General features: G+C 40.2%; 1 protein-coding gene across 4 annotated transcripts in view; it reads right to left on the minus strand.

The window, feature by feature from the left end:
• NALCN (sodium leak channel, non-selective) overlaps positions 1–12,665 on the minus strand; it is a 398,131-nt gene that overhangs the window by 87,823 nt on the left and 297,643 nt on the right. For all 4 annotated transcript variants that reach the window (XM_074983150.1, XM_074983148.1, XM_074983149.1 and 1 more), the window contains 2 exons: positions 7,050–7,186; positions 4,123–4,264 (listed from right to left, as the gene is read on the minus strand). In XM_074983150.1, the coding sequence (XP_074839251.1) occupies positions 4,123–4,264; positions 7,050–7,186 (279 nt within the window). The remainder of the gene's footprint in view (positions 1–4,122; positions 4,265–7,049; positions 7,187–12,665) is intronic.

Below are 12,665 nucleotides of genomic sequence, written 5' to 3' on the forward strand. Positions count from 1 at the left end.
TTCAAAATATGTATTTATATCCATGGCTAATAGTCCACCAGTAATCTGTGTTTATATGAAAAGTTAATGGCTTTTAATACTGAATACCGGATTTCTACATACACTGACTCCAGCAGTGCAAAGGTGCCTTAGTGTAAAGAGAACCAGGCCCTACGGGCACTGGACATGCATGGTTAGTGTCACTGTAGGGGACAAAAGCATTTGAAAGGCACAAAATGAGACAGCTGATCACATTCACAGTGTGTTGTTATGGAACAGAAAATGCTAGTTGTACTGACTATAATTCTAGGCCCAGCTTGTAATAAACTTCCTTCAGTTCTACCTACTGTTCCTCTTTTATCTCTCATCCTACTTCTCTTTCCCTCTTTAACTCCAAAGTCCTGAAACTTGCTACTTGGATTTCCCTTCCTCCATTTTTCTCCTTGATCCTGTCCCATCCAGCTGCTTCTCACCAATCAAAGCCGAAGATGAACGAGTACATGACCAAATGTCTTGTAGGTAAGTCAAACAGTACCTACCGGTCTTCTCATACCCCTTTTCTCTTCATCCCCTCCTTCTTCTATTGAGAATCCTATTACCTTTACAGCAGATGTTGTGAAATACCAGGGGTTTTGATATTTCAGATGGAAGAAGTGAAAATAAAAATCTACATAGGAAAATAGTCGTTTCCAAAAAGTGAGGAGTAGGATTGAGAACTATTTTAGGGAACTTATTATAGTTTCTGAGAGATTTGTGAGATGATAAAGCTTCAAATCAACTGTTGCTATCAGCTTATGATAATGTGTATGGGTAAAGACATTTTGTCAGAAGTCATGGCCAGATTATTAGGTTTCTTTGAGGAAAGTATACCTTATGCAGAATAATATTTCACATAGATAAATTACCGTCATAGGAATATTCAAGGTTTCTGCCATTTTGGTAAGATGATACTGTTTCCTACATACGAATGGTCACACATAACCAAAGTTTTGGAACAGGTATTTGGGTCATAAAGGTAAAGTGCAATACAAGCTCATTTCCCACTTAAAACTTGAGAAAATCCTGGAAGAGAAATAAATAACTTCGATACTGAGAAGATTTATTTGCAGTCTCAACTTTACAGGAGACCAAAGGAGATAAACTGTGATTCATATTGTCGTGAATTGCATGTCACTTGGATACTGAATATAAATGTCAGTAAATATGTCACTATACTTTAGAGAGAAAAAGGAAAGAAAATCTCTCAGATGGAAGTAAACAAATAAGTAATATAAATTAAGTGCTGCGGTAGGGGTGGAACACAGAAATGCTGACATAATCCAAAGAGGAAATGGAACTGTTAGCCACTTTACAGACACTACAAGGTAGGGGAAAATTGAATGACTTATAGCAAACCTGACTTTTGCACTTTCATCCTCAGTGCAAAGAAGAGGTGAAAAACTTCTGAAGTCATCAAGCAGCTCTGGGATATATTCTATGATGCCTTGGTATCAATTAAGTGTTTAGTAACATTACTTTTTGACACAGGAATGTAAAATACACATACAGTGTATTTTTAAAGCAACCATTTCATGCTTGCTTTAAGGATAAGGCATTTTTAAGAAAATTGGTTTATACAAATGTGAGGTTGCCATGGCAACTGTAACCACAGAAAGCAATAGTAATTGCTATAACTTAATCCAGTCTCGTGTCCTCTTACTTTTTGCACGAATGTGTAAATACCCAGTTGCATGCAATGTCTGATTAGAAATGTTACTCATGTTTGCATCTATCCACTAAGTCAACAGAATTTAATGGCTGCATAACTAGAGTTGGGTGAACAGTACAAAAATAATTTGAGAATGTCTTTCAATTCCAAACTGAAATTCAATGTATTTGCTCTTACAGCTGGCTGAATAATGAGAAAAACCAAACATTTTACTATTTTTAAATTGGAAAATCTAATTGAACAAACTATTCATTTAACATGTATTCAATTTAGGTGTCCATCTCCGTGTATAATCAAGATTAGTAAACTTTGGCTGTGTCTACACTTGCATTCCTATTTCAAAAGAGGCATGCAAATAAGGGAAACTGAAATGCAAACGAGGCACAGATTTACATATTGGTGCCTCATTTGCACATTCCTTTTTCAAAAGACCTTCTTTTGGAAGAAGATAAGCAGGGTAGAGGTGGCTCTTTTGAAAGTAAACCCCATCTTCAAAGAACCATTTTTTATGGGAAGAAGGGTTGTTTTGAAGATGGGGTTTACTTTTGAAACAGCTGTGTCTACACTGCTTTTCTTCTTTCAAAGGAAGAATATGCAAATGAGACAACAGGTATGTAAATCTGAATCTCATTTGCATTTTTGATTCCCCTATTTGCATGCCTCTTTCAAAAGAGGAATGCTAGTGCAGACACACCCTTTATCTGTGGCTACGCTAGCCCCTGCTTTTCAGAAGAGGCATGCTAATAAGCCACTTTGAAATATGCTAATGAGGAACTCTCTCATTTTACATGGTATACGAGCATGTGCATTTCTGTAAAAGTAGCTGGGGTCCTTTCGAAAAGGAGCCCCGTCTGGACAAGCTGCGCGGCAGTGAGCCTCGTCAATTTTGAAGTGCCGGGGCTGCCCACATGTTAATAAAGTGCTGAATATGTATTTCAGCGCTTCATTAGTAAACTTCGAAATGGCTATTTGCATGGCCATTTCGAAGTTTTTGGCTAGTGTAGACATAGCCTAAAGGAAATGATACTTTTTGATGATATTTTTGAGTTTCTTATATATGGGTTGTGTTATTGTAAAATATCTTTGTGATATCATTAGCAAGCAGATAATTATTAGGGGTTGTAAATCAGATCCTATTCTGTGTTAAAGGTGATCTGCAATATCTTAAACAAAAATATCTTTGTTTTTATTTTAATAGGTACAAAATCACTGCCATGTGATCACCCATGTCTTGCTCACAATCCCAGCATACTTAGGGAACATGATATTTGTACAATCTAGTTTTGTTATTGCAGAGAGTAGTAGAGACCTGTCAGTGGAGAATTACAGAAAGCTATTTTTCAATTTATAAAGTGACTCACTATTATTTTTCACATATGCACAGACTCTTGTCTCTTTCTGATATCACCAGTCCAGTGGAAAAACAGAGGAAAATAACAAATGAGAGTAACTACTTATAAAAAACAGAAACAAAATCTAAAAACAGAAAAGGGATTAAGACTATTAAAACTGAGGTGAAATAACAGGTATGTTTATTTGAGCATTCAGCTGCCTTTGGTGAGGTTAGGAGGTTACTGTCTGAAAACACTGCGACTCATCTGTATAATTTACCTATTATTCGTTTATAATACTCGGTTATTCAAGTTTTCAGACAGAAGATCCTGGGCCTAAGCTTCCTGCGACAAGTTAATGGACAGATCCTCAGCAAAATGTGGTGTAGTTCCACTGACCTCATAATGAACCTTTGATTCATTAACACGAGATTATGATCCAGCCCAATATTTATCTAGTGTTTTATTTTGTGGGGATAATTTTTAACCGTCACATGTGTATTCTTCTCATTGGTGCCAGATCTGTTATAGCAGTCCAATCTGGATTGCTTGTTACTGTAAAGTATGGGAGCCAATGGCCACGAGAAAAGCACTTGCAGGAAAGAGGATTATAACAAAACACATTCACAGTGGAGGGGTAACTCAGTGGCTTGAGCATTGGTTTGCTACACCTAGAGTTGTGAGATCAATCCTTGAGGGGGCCAATTAGGGATCTGGAGCAAATAAATTAAAAAAGGGGGGGTAATACTGAGTTCTGCACAGGGGAGTGGGCTCAAGGTCCCTTCCAGCTCTATGAGATGTATATCTCCATTTATTCACTCATTCACATTTTGTGTCTTGGCTACCCTTTTCTCCACCATGCTCACATGGATACTCAGCTATAGCCCAGTTTATCAGTCTTGGTACCTGCCAAATACCATTCTGGCATTAGAAACTGTGTATTTTATACAGCTTAAGTTAAATGTAATCTTTTACAAAGCTCTTAAATGCTTTATACGCCTGATATTTCTGAAATTTTGACATATTGTACAATTTGTGGCATTTGCTCACAGCAGATGTTTAAAACAATGTAGAGCATATATTGTCCTGTACTCTGGATGTTACCTTTTGGTCAATATACTTGTTTTCTTCAATTGCTGATCTTTTGGAGTGGTCACAAGAGGAAGAAGATGCCGAAGGGAGTCTCCTCAACAAGCAGCTTGTATCCTGCTGCTGACGATCAATAAACTGCTTCATGAAACTTTCCCTTGAGAATAATAAAAAGATACCACATGTTGTTGCTAAAAATTCAGAGAAGAGTTAATACTTGTTTTCCGTAATGGGTCACAGCTGGTAGAACCGCAGCAAGGTGGAAGTTGATGGTGTAGAGGATGACAACCCAGGTGATTAGATTTAGATTTAATTTTTAAAAATAACTAAGTTGAATTTGGTACTTAATACAGTTTCAAATACAAGTTTGCTGTCTTTACTAACAGTCTTTTATCTGATTTTTTTAAATATAACATTTAATTTTATTTTTAGCTACTGATATCAAATATAGCAGGTTAAAGCTCTTTCTGAGTTTATAATATAAATTGCTACTTAGAAGCAAACCAAAGATTGATATAATGCAAAGGATGGGTACTATCAGTAAGGAACCAATGTTTCAAACAGCATCTGTTCATATAAGCAGCCTTGAATGCCAATTTTAAGGTATTTTGACAATTTCATATTTCACATATGATGTCTTTTGATTTTTAAATTATTTTTGTTTACAAGAAAGCTAGTTTTATTCTCTGGGGTGGTAATTCCGCACAGTACAATGGATTTACATTTTAAGATTTATCCTCAAGTCCATGGCTTGATGATTTTTTTCAATGGCTAGCAGCAACACCAGATCTCAATTACCTACCTACTAGTACATTTGAAAAAAATACAGAGAAAAATCACGCAAAACCATTCAAAACATACAACGATCACGGATACTCTGTTAAAAAAGAAGCAAAACCTCACTATGTACGCAGATGGAGTTCAGGAAACACAATAAAATATACCCGATCATTACATTAAAACTTAACAGTGTTGTCTTTCACATCCATAGAAGCAGATGCTCTTTTGAACAGTTCGCATGACACACACACAGCCGATGTAACTGTTCTAGGGGCCCAGGGCTAGTAGGTTTTGTGGGGCCCCTCAGGTTCCAGGGTGGGACCACAATGAGGGGTTCAGTGTACAGAAGGGGGTTGTTAGGGAGCAGGCTGCGGGTGGAAATGCATAGTGCAGGAGTGGGTGTGGGGGTGCAGGGTCTGGGCAGGAGGTAGGGTGAAGGAGTGGGCTGGGGGGATGCGGTAGGGCATGGGAGAGTGGCTGGCTGCAGGATGGGGCAAGGGACTGAGGTACATTGTGCAGCTCCCACTTGGTAAGGGGAAACAGGTGGCTCTGCATCACCTTGTGCTTACTTGCGGCACCAACACCCCCTCTCCCCCTCTCTCCCATTGGGCGTGATTCCTGGTCAATGGGAAAGGCAGGGAAAATGCCTGCAGGCAAGCACAGGGACAGAGAACTTCCTTACGCTCATGGCCACGTGGCTCCAGATTGAGGGGCAAGGGGAAAGGTGGCGTGCAGAGCAGCCTCCTCGCTCCTCCCCTCTCCCACCAGAGAGAGCCAGCCAGGAATGCAGCACACAGGGGCTTTCGTGGCTGCATCCCAGGGCTCCAAGCTAAGCCCCTACTGCCCCTCTCATAATTTGGCCCTGGATATAGGAGATGGGAGGAAAGCCCCCTGGCCTGGCTCTAGGCTCCCAGCATAGGAGACTCCCCAGTGACACAGAGTTGGCACAGTCATCTCTTATGCCTTGCTCTCCATAGCTAGTGGTGTAGGGGGAGGTTGGGCACAGAGCAGACAGTGTTGTGGATAGAGTGTATTATGCTCCAGCTATTCTCCTCCGGCAAAAGGTCCCTTGGGAAAATTTGCAGATGGCTATAGCAGTCTACAGCCGTGTCTACACGTGCCCCAAACTTCGAAATGGCCACACAAATGGCCATTTCGAAGTTTACTAATGAAGCACTGAAATGCATATTCAGCGCTTCATTAGCATGCGGGCGGCCGTTGCACTTCGAAATTGACGCGCCTCGCGTCTCGTCCAGACGGGGCTCCTTTTCGAAAGGACGCCCCCTACTTTGAAGTCCCCTTATTCCCATCAGCTCATGGGAATAAGGGGACTTTGAAGTAGGCGGGGTCCTTTCAAAAAGCAGCCCTGTCTGGACAAGCCGCGCGGCAGCGAGGCGCGTCAATTTCGAAGTGCAACGGCCGCCTGCATGCTAATGAAGCGCTGAATATGCATTTCAGCGCTTCATTAGTAAACTTCGAAATGGCCATTTGTGTGGCCATTTCAAAGTTTGGGGCACGTGTAGACGTAGCCTACAGGTAGCTTTCAGAGATTCAGTGAACTACATCTGGCTCCTCCTCTCCAGGCCACCTACCTCTCTCCTCTCGTAGTATGAGTACAACACAGACTCTGACTTGTGAGTTTTTGGGTGGCATTTTTGGAAGGAAAGTTATCCCCAGTGAAAACCCAGTCGAGGCAGGTCATAAAAGGTTTTATTCTCTGACAGGTCTTCAGTATTCTATGAGAGCTGGTTTGGTGGACTCAGATGACCAGATCATTAAAAAAGCCCACATTGGAACTGATCGTTAAAACTTTTGCTGGTAGTCCAAGCAGAGAAGCTAAAAAAACCCAAATGATCCTAAAGAGAAATTACTTCCTCATCTGCAGGAATACTTTTTCCAATATATTCTACCTGCATCCAGTTAAATAACTTCCAGGGCTCTTCATTTCTTTCATGAACACTACAGCCATGTAAACAAGAGAAGATGTGATATTTTTGGGGAAGTACAAATGAAAGACAAAAGTAGTCACTCATGCTTTGATTCTGACTTTTTAAAATATCTGCTTAATTTTTGGGAGGAAAATTGTTACACATCCCTGACAGTACTGTGTGCATTGGTAATTAGCAAGTCTATAGCACATAAAAAAAGGATGTACTTCATACCTTATTTTTGGAACTGTAAAATCTGAAGGAAGCTTGGAGATTTTCACCATTTGTGGCCTATTAGGAAATTTTTCAAATATACGTAGACGCAAAGGTAGCTTTTCTTTAGTATCTGCATTGGCTTCACTTTGTTTTAGCTTAAAGAAAAGAGAAGAAAAAAACAAAAACAATTTGCTCTAAGAGCTTTGTTTTTCAGAATTCAAAGAATATTAACAGCAATCAGATGAAGAAACAGAAGGTGGCAGCAAAGAACTACAGAGGGTAAATTTGTTGCTCAGACTTCATCAGTCTACCTGCGTTAGAAGCATTGATATATAAACCATAACAATCCAAAAATAAGAGATATTTTTAATAATTTCAGTTTTAAATGTGAAGCATATTAGCTTTCTATTATGTATATTTACTTTTGTATTTTCTTCACACTCTCCTAACACTTTGACTAGAAAATAAATATTCATATTTTGTCTTTTGTGATTTAGCTTTTTGTGCAAGTTGATAGCTTTAGGATATTCAAATAGAGCATAATGTAGATAAATGAACTGAGGATTGAAATCTTTTGAAAAACCTCAGATCATGAATGCAATAGGAAAATCACATAGGCTGTGGCCACATTAGCCCCTCCTTTCAGAAGGGCTATGGCAATGTGGCTCTTCAGAATATGCTAATGAGGTGCTACCATGAATATGCAACACCTCATTAGCATAATGGCAGCTGTGTGCACTTTGAAACTGCTGGTTTTAAAACGCATGCCACCTTCATAGCCAGGGGCCTTTCAAAATGACTCCGATTTCGAAAGCCCCTTCTTCCCATGTGGTTTTGGGAAGAAGGGGCTTTCAAATTCGGGGTGGGGGTTGTTTCTAAAGGCCCCTGGGGCTACACAGGCGGCTGCATTTCGAAACTGGCAGTTTTGAAGCCCGCGTGGCTGCCATTATGCTAATGTGGTGTTGCATATTCATGGCAGCACTGCATTAGCATATTACAAAGTGCCACATTACCATAGCCCTTCCAAAAGTAAGGGCCAGTGTAGTCACGGGCTTATAGTTGGATCCTCTAAGTACTGCTATACTTCATATCTAATGACACCTCAAAATTTAAATAGATATGTAAATATTGCATTTTGATTATCATAACCATATTATGACAATGAAATAGCAAGTTAGAAAGCATCACTACATTCATCCAAATTCTTAGGGTCAATTTTTTTTAATTGAAGAACTTATTATTAAATATATTAATTTCAGTCTAACTGCTCACATCTAGTTGTGGTCTTTTGTACAATGGAATGTGTCTATATAACATTTTGGACAGGTTAGGAGCAAGCCTTGCAACTTGTATCAGCAGATTTTGGCTAGTGTGGCTTGTGCTTGTGCTCTAAAAATTCATCGATTTCCACCCCACTTACTATTAAGCGGGGCTAGGAGGTTCACTCATGCTGGCTGCAGAATGTTGTATAAACATACCCTAAGGTCAACTCTCCTTTTTCCATCACAGCATGGGCATAGAAACTGGATTTTTAATGGAATTATTAAATGAGTGTATGACAAAAATGCTACAGAAGTCATACATTTATATTTTAGTAAAGAGTTTAGTACAGTACTGTCTCTGCTGGAAATTATTTTTAATATTAGTTCAAATCGGCTTAGATGGTAATTCTCATGTGGACTAAAAGCTGATGAAAATTAAACACAATAATGATAAATGGTAGTGCATAGAATTGCAGGAAAAGGTGTCTAGTGGGCACCGCAGACACCAGGTTTTATGTCCATTCTTATTGAACATCTTCATTTATTAATGAGTCTTAAAACGGGCGAAAGCATACTGCTAATTAAATTCACTGGATATTAAAATAGAAGGCATTGAAAATACCAGTGAGGGCAGGAAAATAAAATAGTAGACAACTTACGTTATGTCTACACTCCAGCAATCGTTCGAAAGAAGTTCTGGAAGATACTGTCCAAAGTAAGTTTTTTCAAAAGAGCACATCCACATACAAAAAGGTAGATCAAAAAAATCAATCTGCTCTTTTCACAGAGAGTATCCACACGGCCCCCATTCTTCCGAAAGAATGGGACAGGGATTAAAAATCCAGTGCCATGAGGACTGCTCTTTCAAAAAAAAAAGGCCTGCGGAGCATCAACACACACTTTTCATTGAAAGAAGCTTTCAAAAGAAGGCATTCTTCCTGTTCCAGGAGAAGAAGAGGGCTTTTGCAAGAAGAGATGCGCTCTTTCAGTTTCAGATCGGAAAAACACTTTTTGTGTGTGGATGCTCCATGGCTGTGTCTACGCTAGCAAGCTCTTTCGAGAGATTTTTTGAAAGAAGGTGGCTCTTTTGAAATAGCCTATGGAACGTCTACACACAAAAAGCATTCTTTCAAAAGTAAATTGAAAGAATGTGGCTTTCCTTTCGCAATCACACTTCCTTTCCCATTTCAGGAAGAGTGCCCCCTTTCGAAAGCTTCTTTCAAAAGAACAGTCTTCATTTTCGATCCCTGGCCCATTCTTTCCAAAGAGTGGGTGCCGTGTGGATGCTCTCTTTCAAAAAGCAGATCACTTCTTTTGATCCACTTTTGTGTGTGCGGACACATTCTTTTGAAATAAGTTCTTTTGGAAGAGCCTCTTTCGAAAACTCTCTGTAGTGTCGACGTAGTCCATGTGTCCTTTTGAAAAAGGGCTGGATTTTCCAAAAGAACTTGCTAGTGTACACACAGCCCTGCAGGAGCTATTCCAAAATACCTTATTTAGAAATAACACTACTACACACAAAATACATTTCAAAAAGGCCCTCAGCTGTTCTGAAATACAGTGCCTACACACAACGGAGCCCATTTCAAAACAGAGCCATTGGACGCACTATGGCTTATTTCAAAACAGGCTCTATTCCTTGTCTACACAGTCCATATTGCAACATACCTATTTCAAAATACACATTCAAAATAGGTGCTATTCCTCATGGAATGAGGTTTACCTATTTCAAAATAAGCCAACCACTATTTCAAAATAGTGGTTCTGTTGTGTAAATGCTAGCAAAGTTATTTAAAAATAAGGGCTGTTATTTGAAAATAACTTTGCTGTGTAGATCCATCCCAAGAGATATTAGAAACATGGGCAAACAAAAACAAATAGTGATTAAATTTTTAAAATGTAAGTTTAATAATCCAAGGAGAAAATACAATGTAATGTATCCACTGAGAGAGGACACTAGGGAGGTAGGAATGCTGACAGAAACCTAGAATAGCAGTAGAAATGGAGCATAGACTGTAGAATGATTTTTAAGTGCATTGCCTCATTCATCACTTGATACTTAAAATAAACAGGAGCCCTGAAATTCCAGTGTACTGGAAGGGGAAATCCTTCACTCCCATGGAAATGAACTGTATGATCTAACAAGGCTTTTCTAGAGCTACAATCTTTTTTTTAAAACCCGGTGGAAATATAGAGGTGCACAAATTTTACGGTTGTTGTCACTCTGTCTTTTCACCTATGTTAAATGCAAACAGACGTAGGCTGTGTCTTCACTGGTGAGTTCTGTTCACAGACACAACTGTTGACAGGGCTTCCTTTTGCTGGGCAGCCCTGTTTGCAGAACTGCCATTCCACTTTCTGTCACCAGAGGGCAGTGCAGTATGGTAGGTCTCTCAACAGAGCAGTTGCTTGAAGCTGCTATCTGTCAACGGAGGTTCCGTCGAGATTTCTCTGTAAATGCTTCTAGTGTAGACATAGCTGTAGATATATACAATTTGTAACATGGAAAGAAAAAATCTTTCACAGGTAGTGACTGCCATTTACATGATATAAAATATAAAAACAGAGTTTGTGTGATAGATTAAAATGGTGTATGACATTCCAGTGCAGGAGACCTCCATAGAGTAAAAGAGCTCAGAAAGATTACATAAATATACACCTTTTGAACAGCAGAAGGATTGAAAACATGTTTTAAAAATAATCTGAGCTCAAAGAATGCTATTCTACGAAATATCTGAGCAACAGACACGCTGAGATAACATTACATACGGAGAAGTGAAGGCATTTACCTTCACTTAGTGCTTCTAAACAACTTTAGGGTGCAACATTTGCTCTGCATGACACACATCCTCTTCTGTGTCACTGCTTAATCCTTAACGTTTCAGCTCTTCTTTTCAACTTACAAGAGAAACATATCTTCTCAAAGGTACAGGGTTTGTCAAATTCAGAACCTAATTCAAAATGAAACTTTAGGTCCTCTTCTGGATTTTTCTGTATTTATCTATTTATTTTGGTACTTTACTCAAGAAAAACATGTTTTTACTCCAAAGGGAAAACACAGTGATCTGATTCATTCTCTGGATTGCTGACCATGAGGTATGGAAAGCCTCTTTGAAACAGCAGCGCAGCAATGCATGCCACCCACCATCTAGGGCTGCAGGTGTCCAGTTTTTCACTGGAATGCCCAGTCACCAAAAAATATTGTATTAATGGGCTATGGGTATCATAGCCCAGGGGCGGGTACGCCTCCACTAACCCAGGCCCACCCTGGCTCCCCCTTCTCCCCTAAAGCCAGAAGGAATTCAGCTCTGGACAGTAGCTTGGAGCTGGGGTTTGGCCAGATGGCAGCCAAAGGCAGCCTGTGGTGGCTGTATCCAGGGTGTGCCCAGGCAATCAGGGATAAGGTGGGCCAGCCAATGACCAGGCCCGTGGTTAGGGATGGAAGGTGGCCTGGGCTTAGTGTCTTGCCAGAGGCCCAGATGTGAGATAGACACTCAAGGCCAAATGGCAGCCCAGGGATTGGGCCTGGTGTTCGGGGGTCAGGCAAGCTACCCAGCACTCCAGAGGTCAGATGGGAGCTCAGTCCAGAAATAGCCTGAAGGTCAGGGTGCTTTGGCCAGGGTTCCTCAGGCTGCAGCAGGAGTGGGGGTCAGGGCTATGGTGGCCGCAAGGAAATAGAAGGGGTGGGATAGGGGCAGGGCTTCTGGCACAAGAAGCAGGGCTGACACGACTAGCCTCCCCAAGGAGGGCATTCATGCATGGCCTAGGGATATGGTACCATCACGCCACATGATGCCATAAATAACACACTAAAAGACAGTCCTGGCATCAAAGAGCTTAAATTTAACTTAGACACATAAGTACACATTGAACCTCTCTAGTCTGGCACCCCTGAGATCTGACCAGCGCTGAATGAGAGCAATTGCTGAACCACGGGAGGTCAATATGATCTAGCTCATTAGCAACTCTTCCACTGCTTCCACTGCTTTAATGAAGAAATAGTCTTTAATTTGGGCTGATCTCATTTACAACCCTTTACACTTGTTAGACTATAAATTAGTTTGGTACAAATTATATCTAAACCCTTTTCACTGCCCTTGCTGTAGAAGAGCCTTGACATAGGTGAGAATCAGGCACTTAAAGGCTAACCGATGGAACTTGGAAACTGTCCTAAGTATACAGGAGGATGAAAAGTAGTATGAAGGGTGAAAAGTAACAGAGACAGCTGTGCTCGTCTATATACTATCAAAACAAAAAAGCAGTCCAGTAGTACTTTTAAGACTAACAAAATGATTTATTAGGTGGTGAGCTTTCATGGGACAGACCCACTTCTTCAGACCATAGCCAGACCAGAACAGACTCAATATTTAAG

Source organism: Carettochelys insculpta, chromosome 1 (genome assembly GCF_033958435.1).
Source record: "Carettochelys insculpta isolate YL-2023 chromosome 1, ASM3395843v1, whole genome shotgun sequence".
NCBI lineage: Eukaryota > Metazoa > Chordata > Testudines > Carettochelyidae > Carettochelys > Carettochelys insculpta.